Genomic DNA, 20,580 nt, shown 5'->3' with positions numbered 1-20,580 from the left:
AGCCTGGTGAGCTGAAAGCAGAGCTGATGCTGACAAAGACGTACGCTCAGAGAGCAGCGCGGTAATGAGGGGAACCAGACAAGCTGAGTTTTTAAAATTTGGGTAACATCCTTTTCCTCTGGCATCAGAACTTTCTCCTGCCCTCCCAAAGCATACATCTATAAAAAGTAATGCAGTTGCCATCCAAGCTCTAATGTTGCTTTAAATATGTCCTGTGCATCACATGTCTGGTGCAGATGGGCTTTTTTTTTTTTTTTTTAGATTGTGTGCACATATTCTACCAGTGTATCCTTTAGGAAAAAAAAAATAGATTACACTTGAGACACACTGGAAAACCAGAAACATATTCTACCACTTGGTGTAGGTCAGTCAGGGCATGGAAAAACGAGCTGATTGGCTGTTTTTGCAGGTTGCGGAAAGCTCTGGCTCTGCTGATTTGCATTGTGAAGTAAGGGACAAATTAAACCTGTGCACAGCCAGACACTTCCAGAGAAACTACAGTGGGCCGTTTCCCTCAGACGCAAGTCGTTACAAAAGTTGCGATGTTGTTATTTTTGCTGCTGGTCATTTCAAATTCTGATCATTTGTGTCGCCCGAAGCCTCCGTCGCCACATCCGCCACGCTCAGAGGCTGCGAGCGGCTCCTGGTTGCCTGCAGAGCTCACCACTTGTTCTGTGCACATCGCATGATTATACTTATTATTAATGCAATGCCACTTTACATTCACGTCTTATTTCTGCAACTTTAAACAGTTGGTTTTAGAACGCTTGTGCTACCGTTCCCACAGACGAGCCTTTGAACTTGCAGGGAATAACGAAGCCTCATTTATCAAACATCCCTGTGCACAGCGTGGAAACGGTCCCGGGTTTCCAGACACAGATCAGGATTCATGTGTTCCGGCGTGCATGGAGGTTTGCTCGTTTAACGGGGCTCCGGGGCTCCTGACAACAGGTAGGCAGCTAATTACAATAAGATGAATGAAGGAAGGAGTTTTTTCAAGCCTTTGTTGGCTGTTTTTAACTTCTTGCACTACTTTGCCTCTGACTCAGGATTTTTATTACACATTCTGCAGAAAGAAGTCATTGATTTTTAGGAAATAGCTTCCCCGTTAAAGATGCTACTATGTTCTGGTAGGTCCTGGCAAAGGAACATCTTTCCTGAATCGCAGGTTTCCTTTGCGGAACAGTTTGCGGAACATCCTCCTCTGGCCACTGGCTTGTCTTCCCTCCACAGTGAATCCATGTCTCACTTGAGCACCTGGTGACTGTGTGTGTAACCTGAAAGTAAAGGTCATCGCTTTTGTTTCTGGTAATAATCGTCAGAAGACCTCGGACACGTCCATTGCTCCTGGACTGAATCACAACATCCACTCCATGCCATGGTGAAGGATTGCTTTCAACCGGCAGTGCCGCCTCCGGACTCCCGACCGCTACATGAACCTCTGGAAAGTTTTCATCATTATTCTGACTACCTGTCCAGTGCAGGGCTAATTACAAACCCTCAGCTTTAGTGTGCAATGTGACAGCTCAGCACGCCACCTGAAGGTCAGAGAGTGCAGCTTTCATGGTGCTGCGAGGCTCCTGACAAGAAGCGCCGGAACGTTCCGGACAGGGATGGCACTCTCTACATGCTGCGGCTCACACTGTCAGCTCATTAGGTCAGCAGCTCTAACGCTCCTCATGTGGAGGTTTGCATCCTAATCCAATCAGAATCCGACTGAAACAGACAGGTTTTGTTTCCTTTTGCTATGTGGAGCAACTTTAAGTTATTTCTAAAGTCAAAAGACTTGGTCATTTATCAGAACTGGGATGGCTAAATGCGCATAAGGGTTTGATCATGTGAATCGTTTCTCACTGTGGAGGGTCACAATGTGCAGTACCTGGATCAGTTTGCTTTACATTAACTCTGAAAAGCCACGTAAAGCTGTATTATGTGTTTTTAAAAATTGAATGATTGAAAAATGAGCTCTAATAAAACTGATAAATGGATGCCGTTTGACTTGCAGCCCAAGTGTGAGCAAAACATCTCCTCCGTCTGTGGAAGGATTGGATGCGGGCTTTTCCAAATTTAAGGTGCAACGAGATTCATTTTGTTTCTTTATAGATAAATGTAAAATTAGAGAGTGATCCATTTAACATTCGATAGAAGAACGTTTCACAAAGCCATGCTTGCTTCCACGTCTCTGCATTTCATTAGCCCTTTCTGAGTTTGATAAATGAGGCATCGGGTCTCCATCCAGTTACAGATGTGGAACTTTTCTGGTTTGTTAGCTTCCGTGTCGTTTCTCTGGTGAAATGGAAAAAACCCCTCGGTGAGAGAAACCGTCTCCCCTGGCTTGGGTTCAGGAAGCAGAGGACGCTTACGGCTGGGAGACTCAGCTTTTACTGTGTTGGTCGCACACCTAAATGACAACAGGCTCCTACTAAATGCAAATGTGACTGCACTGGTGCATATCTATGAAAAGAAAACCTCTAAACTCTTGGAAAACAAAAAGATGTATGCAAATTAGGCACTCATACTGTTTAGGCAGTTTTGTCCCTGTTTTTTCTACAACATTCACCACCACTGAGGGAAACAAAAAAAAAACAAACAAAAAAAAAAAACAATTACAGCAGCGAATGCACGCATATCTTACAGGCCTGATCTCCAGCTTCTCGTCTCCACGTCCAGCTCAGTGCGTCGCCCATCCCCGCGAGAAGGCCAGACTCTCACACTGAACGGGTCGAGTTGTGTTCGTTTAGGATGGGCAGCAGCTTCTGCTCCCTGTGCTCACACCGTCCTTCTGTCAAGCCCTGAAGGACATTCATCTTATGCTTTACACAGTTTCAATGACAGAAATCACAGCAGCTTGATTCTGACAATTTCACCAACATCAAATTACACTAACAGCTGCAAAGATTCAGCCACTAGCTTGTAGAGGAGCGTTGAGAGGGCGGGCGGCAGGCTGCAGGTGTTTGCAGTGTTCCTGGGAGCTTCCAGGGCACCGGGAATGGGTCGATCCTGCAGCAGTGTGTCCACCCGTGAAGTCCTTTGTTGGAGAGAGGTACGTTTGTGGCGCAGGCTGCACGCTGCGCTCAGATGTAGTACTCCTTCACGTTGTCCCTGACGGAGTTGTGGAGGTGCAGCTCAGTCCTGTAGTCTGTGTACGTGCTGTGTCTGTGCTCCTCTTTCATGCCGCTGCTCCTCTTCGCCCGCCGCTGCTGATACAGGAGGCGGCTTATCACAGCCAGAGCACACACGGCAATGAAGACGACCGCTGTGACCACACCTGAGAACACAGCGGGGAGGGAGCATTAGAGGATGATGACAGGAGGTTGAAAGTCATGCCTGGAGGCAGGAAGACTTTCAGCTTCCAGAACAAAAAACATCCAGCGCTCAGAACACAGACAGTCGCAGCATTCCCACATTCCCACGTTCACCACCGAACACAGTGAATCATTCATAGAGGAGCCGCCTGGAACCCTAAAGCCGTGGCGGCTTATCAACACCTTTGTTTTCTGTTTCATCTCTTTCCAGATCCTATAAAACAGACTCAGATATGTGGCGTTCTGTGTGTAGGTTCTGTTTTAGATGAAATGCCAATGAAGGGAAGTCTGATGATCGGGGTTTTTGCTCTGCTGGAAATGCTTGGACATTTTTTTTTTTCTCTTTGAAACTCAAAGGCTGTTTAAACAAAACAAAGCGGACTCCATATATCAAAGGGAGTTTTGGTCTTTTCAGTGGTGGAGATATGGATTAAGAGCCATGTAGTCTGTGACCTGCAGCCGTCTGGTCCTGAGCCAGAGGAAACCTCTCAGAACAGATCTACCAATAGACGTAAGCATTTCATCTTTTTTTTTTTAAATCGATGTAAATAACAAAGTTATATAAACTCCAGACAGTCTGTATTTTAGTATAAACAGAGCAAGTCTTTCAATTGATTTGATTTCAGGAAGTGTCACATTTTAGATATTTTACCTGAAAGGCTTGAACTGTTCTAGATCAGATCTGGGTCACATCTGGCTCCTTCGACGTCCTGCATAATGAACCGAGTTTCACTTCTACATGTAAACCAGAACCTGCTGGTTTTTTCTGGAGACGTCTGCTTTCATTCAGAATGCAACCAATGCTGTCTCTCTACGGCAGCAACGTTAGCATCCTTATGCCTTCGCTGTTGGCTTTTCAGGCTAAAAGTGACTGATGAGGAGTGTGATTTTTTTTTTTTTAATGGAAACTAGCTCTGTAAAAGCTAATATTCTGAAGCTAATATTCTGAAGCTAATGTCCTGAAGCTTCACCAGGTCACTTAGGCCAGTTAGCAAAACAAATGTTTATTTTTAAATGTGAAGCTTTGGGTCTTTATACTCCATAGAAATACAGGGCAGCAGCTTTAAGCCCACAGATTTACAGAAACAGCAAAAAACCCAAAAAACATCAATTATTGATTTCTCTGTAGAGGGTGAACCAGAGTACAAATGTTCTACATGGCGCTTAATCTCTGCATAATCCAGAGTTATCAAAATTAACTTTTACATTTTAACAGATCTGAAGTTGTCGTTATGAATGGACAGCACTAATGTGACAGAACATAAATCTACAGTAACAATGTAGGTCAACGTCCCAAAGAAGGCATTCAGAATAAATGAACGCATGAATGAGCGAGTGAGTGCATGAATACAGCATATTTTCATTTGTATATTTACTTTTTGATGTCAACGATAGAGCTTGGATTTAAAAAAAACAACTATTTCTACGTCTTCTATGTTTTGTGGGGATGATTCACTGTGGTTCAGTTTGAACAAAAGGACTCAGCCGTTCCCAGCCTGCTGTGTTTTATCCGCCAGAAATGAAAGTGTCCAGTTATCTTTCTCTTTTTTTTTTTTTTTACAAGGATCGCTGATCGGATATGGACCGACATGTTTTTCACGCATCGCTGATCAAATTATTGTTGATTCTGAAAGTATTCACATCCTGTAAATACTGCGTTTCTTTTTTTTATTTTTTTGCTGTGATTTCACTTTAGATTTAGAGAAACAAACAGAGACGATTTTAGAGGTTAGCACTGAAGTCTGCTGCTGCATGGAGCTCTGAAGATTATTTAAGGGGGGCAGGCAATCCAAACCCAGCCACACTGTAGGTCTGAATAGTTTTTTTCCAGTTTCTATTTAATTTCATTCTAAACATGTAAATAACTCAGAAAACCGATGAAGTTCGCGATACATTGTGAATCTGATTCTTTTTGAGCTAACAGGGGAAAAAGAGCAACTTAATGTTCACATGTCACACATTCGGCAACACCGCCTGTTAGCAGGTTGAGACAATCGAGCGTCAGACCCAGCAGGCGCCTGAAATAAAATACAACCTCATACTAAACCTCCTCAAATTAATTCTGCCTTTACCTCATCCTCTGTTTAAAGGGAACTTTTAGAAATGAGTGAGAAACATTGTTTTTGTCTTTCTGGGCAAGGTCACTGAGCAGGTTAGTCTCACTTTCATGTCTTTTTGATAAACATGAGGCAGATCTGTAATATGGACTCACAGTTTGTTGCCTGGAAACTGGGCTCAAGAAACACTGTGTGAAAGAGGAAATGATCATTTTCTCAGCTCTAATTTGGATGTTTTTCTTTGTACTTCAATGTCTTCACACTCATCTAATGTACAGGCGTTCTGGCTCTTACCAGCTTCACGTATATTCCTAACTTAAACAGGTAGAGCTGACTTGATTTAACCTTTTTCTCAGCTGATAATTGTGAAATCAGTTCCCATTTAATAAGCAAACAAACACTGTGGCACTGCGACCTTCACCCTCTTGTTTGTGAAATTTAATTCGGTCTCTGCAAAAGGAGTAAAGTGAAGAAAAGTAAGTGGAAATAAAGACCAGAAAAAAAAAATGAAGCCAAAGTTTTGGAGTCAGGTGTCCACTTCAACCTTCTCCATCTTTAATTTAAGACAAGCACGCCTCTTAAAGATGATGCTTCCTTTTAGTGCTTCTGGAGGCGCAGCAGTAAAATGTAGCTTTAAAGCAGCTCACCGTCTGCTGAGAAGCAGAAAACTGATATGCAGGAATCCTTACAAAGGGCACTGATGAACAGGGGAGAAAAGCTTCCTTTGTCTTCGCCAAAGCAATTTTCCCTGCGCTTGTCTGAAAAGGTTATAAGGCCAAGGAGAAATGAGAGAGGCATCCTTAAGCTCTCTGCAGAGCAACAAGAATTCCACCACGTTAAGCTCCTCAGTTAATCTACGGCTATTACAGTGATTAACTGGGCTTGTATGTTTTTACACCAACTAATAAAAAAAAAAAAAGATTTCATGCAGAATATTTTTTCAGCTATTATGATTACTAGTTGCAAATTTTGAACACCTGCTGCATAGTTTTGATCATATTAGGCTCTTACACCAATGATCTTCTGCCATATTTACTAAAATGCTTTCTAATTAGTACAACTGAGTGCTGCTGTTTAACATAAAGGGTACGACCAAACGGACTCCCTTAAAGAACCGTCTTCTTTCTTTGAAAAAGGAATCTTTGAAGCACTTGTCGTTTGTCTGTTGAAGAATCAGACGGCTCCTTTCACCGACTACTTCAGTTTTGTCAGTTCCTTCGGTTAGGAAAGTGTGCTGCACAGAAATTCCCTTCTGGCTACGGATTCCATTACCCCTCTTGGGTAACACTTTGTTTGAAGGGGTGTGCATAAGACTGACGTGACACTGTCATGAACATGAAGAAGTCTTTATGAATGTTTGTGACAGTTGTTATGAAGTGTCGTTCGGTAAATAATGACACTTTTAATGCAAAGTTGCTCTAAAAGTCCATTAAAAGTACCAACTTTGCATAATTTTGTAAATTATGATAATTTAATGCAAAGTTGGCGTTTTTAAAGGACTTTCAATGCAACTTTGAGAGCAACTTTGCATTAAAAGTGTCATTATTTACCGAATGACACTTCATGACAACAGTCATAAACATTCATAAAGACTCCATGTTAATGACAGATGTTATGTCATATTTATGACAGTGTCATGACAGTGTTATGCACAACCCTTCAAATAAAGTGTTACCCCCTCTTGTTTGAAAATGTTCTGTAACTCATGTAACTTGTGAGAGTTTGTGCATCATAAAAATTACAATTTATGATAATTTCAGTCTCTATGCCAGTTTTTAAAAAAACAACAAACAAACAAACTACAAAATAAAAACTGCAAAAGTAATTCATCATACAGTTTCTACGGTTTAAGGAGAAGATGGATAAAGAGTCAGGGGGACTGGGAGACTTTTCCAGTTGTCTATTTGTCCCAACAGACAATGTGCCTGTCAGCTGGCTGAAACAAGACTAACACACGTTTACACTGTTGACAACAACGGAGTGGTCAAAGAGGACAGACCACGGAGTGGTCCGCTTGGCCTCCACTCCAGAACTCAATCCTACGGTACATCTGTGTGTTTTGAAGTTAAACTCAGTGTCGCAGTTAAACCTGCTGCTTACAAACCACATATCTTCAATCAGGACTTCGATGTTTCATTACTTTTCCAAAAGTTAGATATGTAAAGAAAGTGCTTGAAACTATCTTCACCTGTTAGATGGGTGATGTCACTGTCTCTGTTCAGTTTATTTGTTTTTTTGTTTGTTTGTTTTTGTCCAGACTGATGTCATTGAAGTAAAGGTCAGCTGTGTCACTGATGTGCTGCACTGTGACTCTGAAAAATCAGAGCTGTCCTTGCTGCGCTGGGCTGCAGACACACACACACACACACACACACCTCAACTTGTTTGTGGCTGTTCTGTTGTTGTGTTTGTGACCTCGGTGACCTCAGTCATCAGCCATGTTTTTTTCCAGATCTCCCTCCTGAGTTGATGAGGTTAGGATGTCAACAAGTTTAAGGAGCCTCCTTTAGCTTGTGTGTGTTTGCATTTATTTCCAAGGCAATGAGACAGACCTCTCAAGGCCAGTGGTCTGGGTCAAACAGCAGCTATTGATCTGAGTTCATTAGGTGTGTTAGTACACCACCGTGTTAAAACCACTGTGTTTTTAAGGATGTGCACCAAAGAAAGCAGCTGTAAACATCTTGCCTGTGAGATGAATGTTGACGTTCACCAGTCTGATGCTTTCACTTTGACTTGTTGCAGTCATTCATAAATGCAACCAAACCAATCAGGTGGATTTTTTCCTGTGGAGCGTAACTCTAAAATATTATCATTCAGTATCTTAGGTATAACCTATGAAAGATATTTGGAAAAAATGCGATGGAAAGCAGAAATATCTTGGAGCAACGCCACTTGACACACTATTGGCTGACGTTTGCAAAGCAGCCAATCGAGGATTGGCCCATTCATTTCCCTTGCTGCTGATTTGCTGTACTCTAAACAGCAAGGATAAGGCAGGCTGTGGACATTAGGTTCTGTGGTGGAGCCAATATGGCTTCCACTGGGTGTCCTAATGGATGTGAAGGTATATTTGATGTTTGAACGAATAAAATGGGCAATAATAATCTTTTTGAGGGAGGTCTCAAGTATTTGGAGATTTCAGCCATTCAGTTATGCTTGTGGTCCCCAATGAATACGTTCACATACAAACTGTATTCATGCTGTGCTGCAGACTGCCAAGTCATTACTAAGTGGATACATCAGTGAGCTAAAGATGAGAGCGGGATTATCTAAATATTAAAATTACATCTGAACAGTAAAGTTGGACTAATGTTTGTGGATGCTGTAAAGAAGTCTGGAAAAAAAAAACCTACTATTTTCCTGCTGCTTGTCTTTGTGTTCAGCCTAACCGACTGTTCTGTAGCGTTAAAGTGAATTCAATCTTCCTGTTGAACTCCTGGCAGATGACAAACTGTGGCTTTCATCTAAACCAAACAAGTTTCGTCTGAGGGCGGCAGATGCCAAGACAAAGTTCAGCTTGTGTTTGTTTTGAATACTTCAGTGATGATAGCGTTTGACAACGCGGCTTTTTTTAGGCTCCTGTTCATTAGCTCAGAGACTGTGGTTACATTTATATCTACGGTAACTTTTTTTTTTTTTCTGATTGCTTTCTACTGTTAAAATCTGAGGAGAGCTCTTTTTTTTTATTGCCTAATCACAAAGCAGACATTACGCCACGAAACAAAACACGCTAAGCAGCCGGATTGAAAATGAGCTGGAGCGGAGTTATCAGGAGACGAGACAGGAACATTAAGACTGTGGAAAAATGAGGAGAATAACAAACAAACAGCTGGGGCTCATTTTCAATTAACCACAAGAAGAAAAGCTGCAGAAAGGAGGGAAAACAGACCTGCTATTACAGCCAAATCCTTCTGGGCGTTGCTGTCGTGCTGGTCCTTATCTTCATTTGCAGCTTGATCTGAAGAAGCATGAATGAGGAACAGATTCATTAATTATTGCCATAAAGACAGATGAGGGAGTGAGGATGTCAGGAATCCTAGTGTAGAGTTCCATTTATTGTCCTAATTTCTGTTTAGTCATGTTTGACAAAGACATTGTTTTAGGTTTAGAGTGAGTAAAGCTGCCTTTTGCATATTTTCCAGAACATTTGCCTTGACACTAGAGCCATTAAAGCACGTAGGCATACACGCCACTATCTGGGAAAAAATAAATTATCCGTTTGCTTTCCCAAATAAATGTCATTTTCTAGCTAAATATCCAGGCTAACTTGTAGGCTCGCATTTATGTTTTCCATCCTTTCACACCCTGGTGATGATGCGATTAGGCTTTCCTTCCCCCCCGTTTCACATAAAATGCTGATTGGATATTTTAAATGAAAGAACTACAAGTACAAACTGCTTGAAATATTTTACTCTTAGTTTGTGGGTGTTAGGCAAATTCTACTGTACCGATGACGACCTGTGCTGCTAGCAAAGCAAAGAAAAGGATAAAACACAATTATTATCGCCACTAATCTTTGACCCTTTGTAGGTATTACTGTTTCTCAAAGTCACTAATGAAGCTGTTTGGCCGTTCTGGGTTTTGTTATGACTCGTTGAATACAGAGCAAAATTAGATCATATTCACAAATGTACAGTGAAACAAAAATTATTTCAGTACATTTGAAAACTGTTTTTTTTGCAACAGACAGCTTCCTCGGTGCATACTGCCAGATTTCCAATGGCAACATTTTATCATATGACAGTTTTGTCAAAAAAAAATACACATTAGAATGTACTAACAATTAATGTAACAATCTTAAAGGAAATGTTCTAATTTTTAAAAGTATCTAATTATTTATACTACCACAAACCAGGACCGTTGCCATGGTTACTGGGACATGTGGTGGCGGACGGTGACAGGGCCGACCAGCAGCTGTGCTCTATTTCCCGAAAATTGGGCTTTATAAAGGAAAGCTGTGCAGGTATGTGCGTACACACAGCTTTATACATCTACATTTTTTTTTTTTGTGTGTGATTCTCTTTTCTAAGTTTGTTGAAAGCTTTTATAAAAGCGTACGCATAAAAAGAGAACATGCAAGTAGAGAGACCTCCACTGTGCAGCCAATCTGTGAAGTTAAGCTACTTTAATCACAGAGTACGTTAGTACACAAATTCTTAGTGTTAACGTTTTTTTTATACTCATTTAGACCACAGGGTGTTGAAGCTCATAAAGATTTCTGATTGTTGACAGTCAGAAGAGAATATCCTCTCCCAGCTAGATTTACTGCTTCTAATTTGTTTTTTTTATAAACTTTGTCTCATACGGTTATATTTGTGTTATTGATATTTATTACCTCAGATGGAGTAGCTTGTCAACGGATTAGCAATTTCCCCTCGGGGATCAATAAAGTATATTCTAGTCTATTCTATTCTAATCTCTCAAACCATTCACAAAGCAGTGGAGTTTCATGGATTCTTACGGGTAAATGCACAAATTACACTCTCTCGCCGTTACGTGAAGTACGAACTGCTGACATGAGAAAAAGCTTTCTTTATATTTATGTCAGATCTGGAGTTCTGAACAACAGAACCTCCCCATTGGTCCAGACTTATCTTTGTCCTGTCAGATTAGAGCAAAGGACACTTCAGGACACTAAGGTTGCATCATGATGAGCTCTCACCACGGTGAGGGTGTATCCTTCCTCTGACCCGGTAGCTGCTGCTGGAGGCAGGTACCAGCGAGTTAACAAGTCTGGATTTGACAGTTACCAGGACAACAGCGCTTGCCTGGCTGCACGATTTTAATAGTAAAGTTTGGTGCTCTGGGGGGGGATTATGGTGTGTGGTGGTTTTTTTTTCAGGAGCTGTGTTTGACTCTGTTAAGTGTCAGGGCGATGAACTCTTAACGCTTCAGCGTACCAGAGCATTTTACCTTTGTGGAATAGTTTAGGAACCCTCCTGTTCTAACTTGGCTGCGAGCGAGAGCACAGAGCAAGTTCTATAAAGAGAAAGATGGTTGAGCTGGGAGCGGAAGAACTGGACTGACCTCAACCTGAAAGCTTTGGATGTGAAGACTTTGAGACGGGCCTCGTCGTTCAGACGTCACCATCTGACCTCAACATGCTCCTTTGGGGAACCGCTCAGAAATATCCTACACACACTCCTAAACCCTGCAGAGGTCCTTGCCAGCACAGTGAGAGTGAAAGGGCGAGCTGATGTTATATTAAACCCTAAAGATTAAACATGTGATGTCACTGTTAATATGTGGGTTAGATGTCAGATGAGCAATACTATTGGGAACACAGTGTTATGTGTATGAGCAGGATTTCTGTAAACTTGTGAATAGGTGCTTAATAAATGGACTTAATTGAAATGATTCCCATGACGACGTATCTGAAATGTCAGGAATGTTTAGATGCTCTTGTTTCCTGAAAAAAATGTCCTTGTCATTTTTATAAAAAAATGAAAGGAGTGTAAAAATGTGTCCACGCTCTGCATAGACACGCGCTCATGCCTTTTGTTCAACTGCTTTGGATGGAATTGCATTGCTTGAAATTTCTCAGTAGCATAAAGAGCTAATTTATAAAGGGCCCTCCACGTTTTCTATCGACACACAAGCCCTCCGGAGGAGGAGGTGACATGCAAGTTTATCTCTTGAATGGAGGGAAACAAAATGTTGTCAGCAGGAGACGGTGTCACCTTAAAACAAGGACGATCCGTCTGAGCCGTTGAGGTTTATTGTGTCATTAATTGATGACAAGATAAATGTGCACCAGAGGGGAAAAAAAAAAAAAAAAAACATCTGCAAACACCTGCTGGCTGATGGGCAGCCTGGAAGGCATCATATTCAGCTGCTTCACTGACTTTATGCCATCGTTTAAGGACTGCATAGCACTGAAACAACCTCACTCTGTTTGCCGTAACGTACACAGGCTTAGTGCACGAGCTCAACTTCAGTTTGTCTACGCGATTTCCACTTTGTGCAGACCACACTTGCCTGTGTTTGAGTTTTACCTTGCAGAACGTGTGAGGTGGACTCTGCCAAAGCTCCACAATTTGACTGGACCAAAGGGCCGCGGATGGTGATGAGGGAGCTGCCCCGATTGGTCAGCGCTGCCTTGAGCGGAGCGACGTGGTTGAACTGCACGGAGGAGAGGCAGCCGACGAAACCTTTGGAAGCAGCTTTCACCACCTCTTCACCAAAGCTGTCCATCCCTGCAGAGGCACGGGTGAGAGGAGAAAAGGCGCGCTGCCGTACGACTCATTTCTGATTGCAATACTATCAGCAATGACAAAGCAACGGTGACAGGAAATGATGAATGGTTGCAACACAAGTAGCACGGTGTGCGGTTTCTCGGCACTTCTCCTTAGATTGGACAACTTACTGATGACTTTGCCCAGCGTCAAGGATCTGATTAAGATCAGCTCTGCATCAGATGACAGTGTGTACTTTCGGTGGATGTCCTGGTCGATCTGGTTGAGTGGAGAGAAATCAAATAACAAGGCAATTACACGAAATGTAAACCGAGCTAACGGCTGCAGAATCAGCAGCTCACTGTAATATTTTATAGATTGATATTTGTGTTCTCTGCAGCTTCACATAAAACCTTCTCTGCCCACGGCTGAGTGATTTTGACCTCTCTTCTCTGCTCTGCCGTGCTGACTCAGATGCAATACTTAACACAATGACGTGGATTGAAACACTGCAGGATTCTCTGTCCACTGCCAGAGAAAACGGGTTTTAACACGTTTTCACTGCAGCTGATGAAGTTGTTGGAGGGCTGCAGAGCTTAGTCGCTTCTAATTCTTCTAATAACTGTGTGTGAGTGATAAGTGATCGCTTATTTATCCTTCTGATCCAAAATGTAGGAGGGAAGTGCAGATCAGCTCTCCAGCACCATATCATAGGAATTAGCCAGTGAGCAGCAACTCGGCTCTGTAGAGCAAATAAATCAGATAGGAACCAACAGAGCTTCAGACAGCGAGAGTGGAATTCACCAGTGTTTGAGGAGGCTTCATCTGCATGAAGCTAGACAGCCATTGGAGGAGCTAAAGAACTACGTAGCTGTCGGAAAACAACGTCAAATCTATCAGCAATGATTTATTCATAATTTTATTCAAATGTTTTGCAGTTCTAAGCTTGATAGGATCTATAAAAAAAAAAGTGTTCAGCCAACAAGCCTGTGATGGTTCATTATTCTCCTGATATCCTGTCTGGATTCTGTCAGGTTTTGATTTAAAGTGTAAACTTCTGCATTTGGGGAAATTGATGAGAACGATGTAAAAGTTCACCGACACGCCACTACGACAGCAGAGGACTCTGGGGATGTTAAAATTAGCAGTCCACTTACCAGCCAGCCATGATGGACATGCTGGTCTGAATGTGACACGTAATGGCTTTTAGCAAGATTTGGGTCTTGTTCAGATCCTTCTGTGAGTCTTTTAGTTTAACCCCTTAACATTCACCTCAAAAACACTTTCATGTTGTCCAGTGGTCCACGAGGACACACCGGTGTCATCATGACGGTCCAGGGGTGAAAGTGTGAAGGTTTCAGTGTTGGACCTTCTGTCTCAGTGGCATGTTCAGAGCGTAACTCTCACCTCTCCCCTGATGACTGACTCCAGGAGATTTGGATTTTGACTGGTCCATTTTAACACCTGAACGAATCTTCAGTGTGACATATGATCTCAGAATGTGCTTATTGGTGAAATGCAAACATGGCTCCTTATAGCCTTCTATTAAGTTATCCTATTAGATTCTCTCACCAGAGTCTTTTCTCTGTGAGTCACCATGCTCACCTGTCAGTTTAGGCGTCCATGAATGTCTCATTAGGTTTAAAATATCGCGTCAAACTCTGGAGGATTAAACAGTGAACTATAAAGAGATTGGAAATGAATCCACCCCCGCTTTAAACTTCTCCACAAACCTAAACTAAATGTTTATGGGTGTGGATGCGTTAGCAAGGAAACAATTAAAAGCTTTAAAGATATTTTACGTGGTTTAAACTGATTAAGATGTTGTAAGATGTTAGAACTTAAAATCATTTCATCACAGATCTCTTTGTTTGACTGGTTCAATTTTTTTTAAATTTTTTTTTTATTTTTTTTCTGTTTTTTGTTTTTTTATAAAATTCTATCAGCAAAGTAAAACGCATAAGGAAAATGTCAGACAGTGTTTCTACATTTGGTATTCTTACAACATCTGGGCATCAGGCCACTAAAACCACTTAGCAAAGGTCACAGGAAAATGTGGTTACAAAGCAACATGACACCCACTGGAAACCTTTAGCTGACCTTCAGTGGCTTATCTTGTCATCCGGCTGCAGAGTGCTTGTCTTGGGGTTGGTGGTAAAACAATCTTGATAATTGCTATGAAGAAAATTCCTTCGACAATCGATGATAAGCTGATGAATGAATAATTTAGGACAAATGCATCTGCGCTGTCTGGGTCAGTCATGTCGTGAGGAGTTAGCAGGAAGGTTACAGCTAAACACGGCGCAAACGCGCCTAAAGAAAAACTCGTGATAAAGCGTTATGCTCGGGCGGATGACGAGAGCTTGTGGTGAGTTTAAATCCAACTTGGACTCATTCTGTCTATCTTTGGAAAGCGTGTCTGATGAGAGATACTTTCATACCACACTGAGCTGCAGGACTGTGTGTGTTCAGGTAAGCTAATGAGTGAACTTCAGTCCCCAGGAGCTTATTTTTGTTTCCCTTGTGCAAAGCTAATATTAGGTGCACACTTTCCACAACATGTGAAATGGATAAAAAAAAAAGACTGAAGTTTAAACAGAATAGGATTTATTGTTCTATTAAAATAATAAGTTCAGAGGGGAAATTCGATAAATATTAGTAAATACAAATATAATCATAGTGAAAATGTATTTGCCATTTTTAAAATATTGTTTACATAGATAAGTGTAATATTGTAAGAAATTTAAATGTGACCTAAATATAAAATAAGTATGTTAAAAAGTAAAATCAATCTATAAATGAGTAAACTTATATTTAAAGACACTCAGGAATTGTCCGAGTTCAGATTTATTAGGAACAACTTGATTCTGTAGTCAGCCAGGTTATATTTAGATCCAATCATTACGTCGCACATGTCATATATCATAAAAACACGTTAAAACTCAGCTTCTGTGAAACAACGAATAGACAAATGTAGATGATATTATTGATGTCATGATTATTGGTTTGAAAACATGTCGTTTTCCTCTCCTTTACGTTTTACACTAGGAAGGAGACCAGAGAGTGAAACGCTGCAGGCGCCACAGCGGACAGTCAGAGCATTTAGGAAAGGAGTTTTGTTTTTAGGGTCTCAGACCTGGAATTTAAAATCTACATACTCCAAACTTTCATTTCTTTTTGCAAACATCTCCAAAAACTGTTTCTGGAAAATCTAAATGGATTATTTTTAATCATATATTACAGCCATATTATTGATATTGTTCTATTTGTAGCGTCTTTGCATATTGTTGACCCACCCGACTGGCTATGTCCTCTGGTTAAATAAGTTAATGCTCATTTCTGTGGATTGTCCCGTAAAAACAAAGCAAGAACTCGGTCTGTCGCAGTAAGCAATGACCCAATTAATCACATGATGAATTAAATGGTAATTGACCTGAATCGTATAGCACTTTATCAAGTCCAAAGGACCATAAAGCACTTTACACTACATTCAGTAATTCACCACTCACACACACCTTCAGCTACTGGATAGTAGCTACAGTCTGACAGAGGCAAGGCTGCCATGCACCAGCGCCACCTGTTGGGCTCTCTGACCACCACCAGCAGAAGAGGAGAGTGAAGTGTGTCGCCCAAGGACACGGCAGAGGTGGACAGAGAGGGGAATCGAACCAGCAAATATTGGTCTTAACCAGCCCTTTTTTGAAGGACAATTTTGTTTGCAGAAACTTCTTTATTTTATATATATATTTGTTGTTTCTGCTGTTTGGTTTATTTATTTTTGGCTATTTAAAATGTCTCCCAGTTCCAGTGTTAGATGTTCATAAAAATGTAAAAGTTATTGATCTTTTGAGAATGTATTCTTGCACTGTTATGCCATTACCATTATATTACTTGAAGAGGCTATTATTTATTGCAATTACTTCTGGGCCAGTTTATTTCACAGCAAAAGTTGCTATGGTGACAGACCTACCAACAACGGCGGAAGAAGCTTAAACTGAGCACTCTGTTTAAGTTGCTTCAGCCCCACATACTGCACTTATTTTCTTTTTCTTTTTTATTCTTTCACTGTAAGCTTGTAAGCTACTGTACAACTTTGACCTTGCAGGCCTATGCAGAATCACTTGAGTCACTTTTGGACTCTGTGTTGCTTCTCATTCAGCAGACGGTAACCAAAAACATTCTTAGTGAGTCTTGAAGTCCAGCTACTCCTGGATATCATCGGGAAATCTCTTAGCAATCAGCACGGAGAGGACAATTATCCTTTCTCCATTAGGTTATCGATGTATGAGGCTGAAGAAGAGTCAGTGAGTTGAATTCATGAATGCCACTTATTAATGCCAAAATGCAGCTGATCCATTGTTCATGCTGTCCTCATGGGCTAGCAGAGCAAAATGGCATCAAACAGCAGTTTGCAATTCTCTTTGTTAGCCTCTATCTAAGCTACGTCCTAAAGAGGGCGCTCCCTAGTGTGTCATTTCCTGCTTTCCGCGCGACTGCTATGTGAGTGCATGCATGTATATATGAGCATGCAAACAGCTAAAAGACTTAGAGGAAAACACATAATTCTTTATTCTCAACAAAGGCAATAACTTAGGTGCTGTTGAGAGGACTCTAGCCGTTCATTTACCACCTTAGTCCTGTTTGGCGTTGTGGGAATCGGTTTCAAATGAACAAATTTCTCACATTCTTGTCCAAATCAAAAATTCCTGCAAGTTTTCCTAACCCTTTAAAGGCTTTTCTTTAAGCGGCGGCAGCTCATTCCTACTTGTGCTTTTTACAGATGCTTTGCGTTGTTGTGAAGAGGTGATGTTTTTTTTTAAAGCATGAGGTGACTGAGAGAAAGATTGGGGACAGAATGAGGAGTTGCATCTCCTGCGGGAATACATTTGCGAAAACATCCGCGAATGCGGAGTTATTTAGCCAACGCACCCCACTGGAGGACACCAGCTGTGAGGAACAAGGCAACCAGACTATTCATCCTGTAAAGCCAATCTGGGACCATTCATCGAGTGGGCAACCTGTGGCGTGGGAGCAAAGTTAAATGTGAAACTTTCTTGAGTGTCCTGGAGTGCAAGAATGACTGTAGTAAAACATTAAGACTTAAAAGCCACATGACTTAAACTCCATTTGTGTTTCCTTTGTAAAGTTACAATAGTTTGGTGAAGTACTTCTCAAAGAATATTCTGCCTTGAATCAAAATTTTGGATTTTTCTTTCTGTGTTGTGTGATTATGGTCCCATGTGATTTTTACAACATTTAAAAGGCCAGTATTATGTATTTTCCAGGCACATAGTGCCCTTTTTTTTAGCTTCAGTTGTTATAAAAATGCAGTATATATCAAACAGGATTTAAAAAAATAATTATTTTGCAATTTAACACCTTGAAATTGGGTCCCTGTCTCTTTAAGAGGTTTTACACACTCCTTCTATAGCACATAATCACAACAATATCCCAACATTATTCTGTGTACAACTGTTCTTAGGACCATGGGACTGAGAAGTAGTTAACACGACAAGCTCAGCAGACTTGCAGTTCCACCAGGTGTTTGGTAATCGCTGCTGCCACTAGTCTGGAGGAGCTGAACGGGGGAGTCGTGGGGTAGTGGTGCTCTGTGGGGCAGAAGCTTGACTGGAGACTTCAGTTAGGAGAAGCTTTGGATAATTAGGCAACACATTGTATCGGCAAGTGTTTAGACACCTCTGAATGGTTGCCATGGAGAATTAAAGGATTCTCGAACATGCATGAAAAAATCAAGGGAACACTGCCCAGTAAGTTTTTGATAGTTTTTGATAGTGAAACTCTCAACAAAGTCGATTTTTACAAAATACTGCTCTTTTAAAACAGTTTTTTCCAGGCACCACATGAGTCAGCGGTGGAGCAGCAGCACCACAGGCCGAGGGCATACGTTCTCAAAACGCAGTAACAAAGGCCGTTTGCTTCCCCTTCTTTGTTCACATTTCTTCATGTCAAACTGTCGTTAAATAAAGGCCAATAGTATTTTCCCACTTATCTTAGTGGGAAAACTTATTAAAGTTCTGGAGAGTGTGTATCCCATAATGCCTTACATAACTAACACAGCATAAAAAAAAACTACAAAAAAAACACCATACCTGAAGTCAAACATGTTGAGGGCAGTGTGACGGTCTGGCTGAATTAACTAATTCCCCAAAGAAGAGTTATATTAAATTTCTCCACAGTGACATAAAACATTCACTTCTGGCTACCTCATAGTTGAAGATCACAGCAATGCAATCAGTTTTTTTTTTTTTTTTTCTCAATAATTTGTGACGTCGTAATTTGAAACTGCTTTTGTAGTTAGGTTTATCTTTGTGCGATATTAAAATGCGTTTGATGATCTGAAACATTTACGTGTGACAAGCAGAGTTAATGTGTTAATTTAAGTTCGGGAGCTGGGCCATGCCCAAACTGCACCTCTAATTTTCCAGGCAGCCTATTAATACTCTGCTCACCCACTCATCTCAGTCTGTTACGTTTCATCAACACCGACCTGCCTCACCCTTTGTCTCTTTCATTTCATCCATCTTCATTCATAAAAAAACAATTGCTTTGCTACCTTTTTTTTTTTGCCGCAGGTTTCGTCTGGGGAGGTCCTATACAGGCTCGGGAAAATAAGAGGAACCATTTCCCAAAGACCAGACCCCCACGCAGAGTCTTCACCTCCCAAGAACCTCCATCATTCTCCCCAGACAACCAGATCAACATCATTCCTCCCTTCATCCATACATCAGTACATCTTTAAACATACGTCTTTGTGGCGTGGTGCTTTTGCCAGTGAAAACAGCAAAAAGAGAAGGAAGTGTTTGAGTGGGACACATCCTGTTCTGCAGCTCTGCAGTGTAACCACACAGATGCTCATTACTCACCTGCACATAGAGGTTTTTGCCAACTCTATGGATTCTGATTCGATGGAGACGCCCATCTGCCAGATTTTTGGGGGTAGGATTGAACACATCTGGACTTCTGTCTGTCTGAAGATGATACCAGATCTGAAGGCTTCCTAGACAGAAAACAAAAGAAAAAAAAAAAAAAAAAAAACGTGTATGAACACGTCTTTGCAGAAATCATTAGCACCTTGTGATAACTGACTTGTCATCTTACTCAGTGTGCTAACGGCAACGGGTTCTTTTGAACTTCAGAGAATTCGATTCTCAAACACTTCTTTCAAACAGGTTTGTTCCTCATTTGTCACCAAAATCAAACCCTTTGAGAAACAGGAAACAGGCATCTGCTGTTCGTTAACAAATACTTAGAAAAGGTACAGAACTTCCTCTCTGAAGTTCAGGATATTCTTAACCCTTTGAAGGACAAACGGGCAGGTTCAGCTAGAGTCTCATTAATTTAAATCAGTAAGAGCCATTTCTACAATATCTAATAACCAGATTTTTAGTGGCTTTGGAATTGAGGATTCACCATTCTGAAACAGCATTGGACGAACAGGAGGTTAGTCAGCAGCTTTGTCAACCCTCGCATCAGATTTATGGGCGTGGCAGAAACATGATTTAAAGGTTCCAGCTTGGGACTTTTGCACATAAAAACTAATTTCTTTTAAGCTTATCTGATAGCTTGTCATTCCATTTGTGAGATTGATTTTGTTATATCAAGGTTTCCCTTGGCGTCAAAGTCGACAGGTTGCAGAATGAAATATGAACCCATATTGATATGACCTTTGGCCTTATGTGCATTTGCAAAGTCTTTTGATTTGCCTTGCTTATAAAAGATGCTTTAAGAATGAACTTATTAGCTTTTTAAACTTACAGACTACATGTCCACAGAAAGTAATGACTCGTTCCCAAAACTCCTTAGCATGCACTGTAGTGTTATTATGAACTTATAGAGTTCGTAATAAGTTTGTGTTCCTTCAAGCAAAACATCAGATACTTTCCACCTGTTTTGAAGTCAACAAATATTTTTTCTCATAGCTTCTCACTTCAGAACTGAACAAGTCGATATGTGCTCAGTGTTTCTGGCTTTAACACACACACACACATACACACACACACACACACACACACACACACACAC

The 20,580-nt window shown here is 41.1% G+C and overlaps 1 protein-coding gene across 1 annotated transcript in view; it reads right to left on the bottom strand.

The window, feature by feature from the left end:
• Positions 1-242: 242 nt before the first annotated feature.
• Positions 243-20,580, bottom strand: part of LOC103129430 (contactin-associated protein-like 5) — a 154,363-nt gene continuing 134,025 nt past the window's right edge. Inside the window, exons 20-24 of the mRNA XM_007540520.2 lie at positions 19,422-19,555; positions 12,729-12,816; positions 12,358-12,558; positions 9,252-9,320; positions 243-3,268 (exon numbers count right to left, since the gene is read on the bottom strand). Coding sequence (XP_007540582.2) covers positions 3,075-3,268; positions 9,252-9,320; positions 12,358-12,558; positions 12,729-12,816; positions 19,422-19,555 — 686 coding nt within the window. The 3' untranslated portion in view covers positions 243-3,074. The remainder of the gene's footprint in view (positions 3,269-9,251; positions 9,321-12,357; positions 12,559-12,728; positions 12,817-19,421; positions 19,556-20,580) is intronic.

This window comes from Poecilia formosa, unplaced genomic scaffold (assembly GCF_000485575.1).
Source record: "Poecilia formosa unplaced genomic scaffold, Poecilia_formosa-5.1.2 Scaffold545, whole genome shotgun sequence".
NCBI lineage: Eukaryota > Metazoa > Chordata > Actinopteri > Cyprinodontiformes > Poeciliidae > Poecilia > Poecilia formosa.
This window is presented reverse-complemented; position numbering and strand designations above follow the sequence as displayed.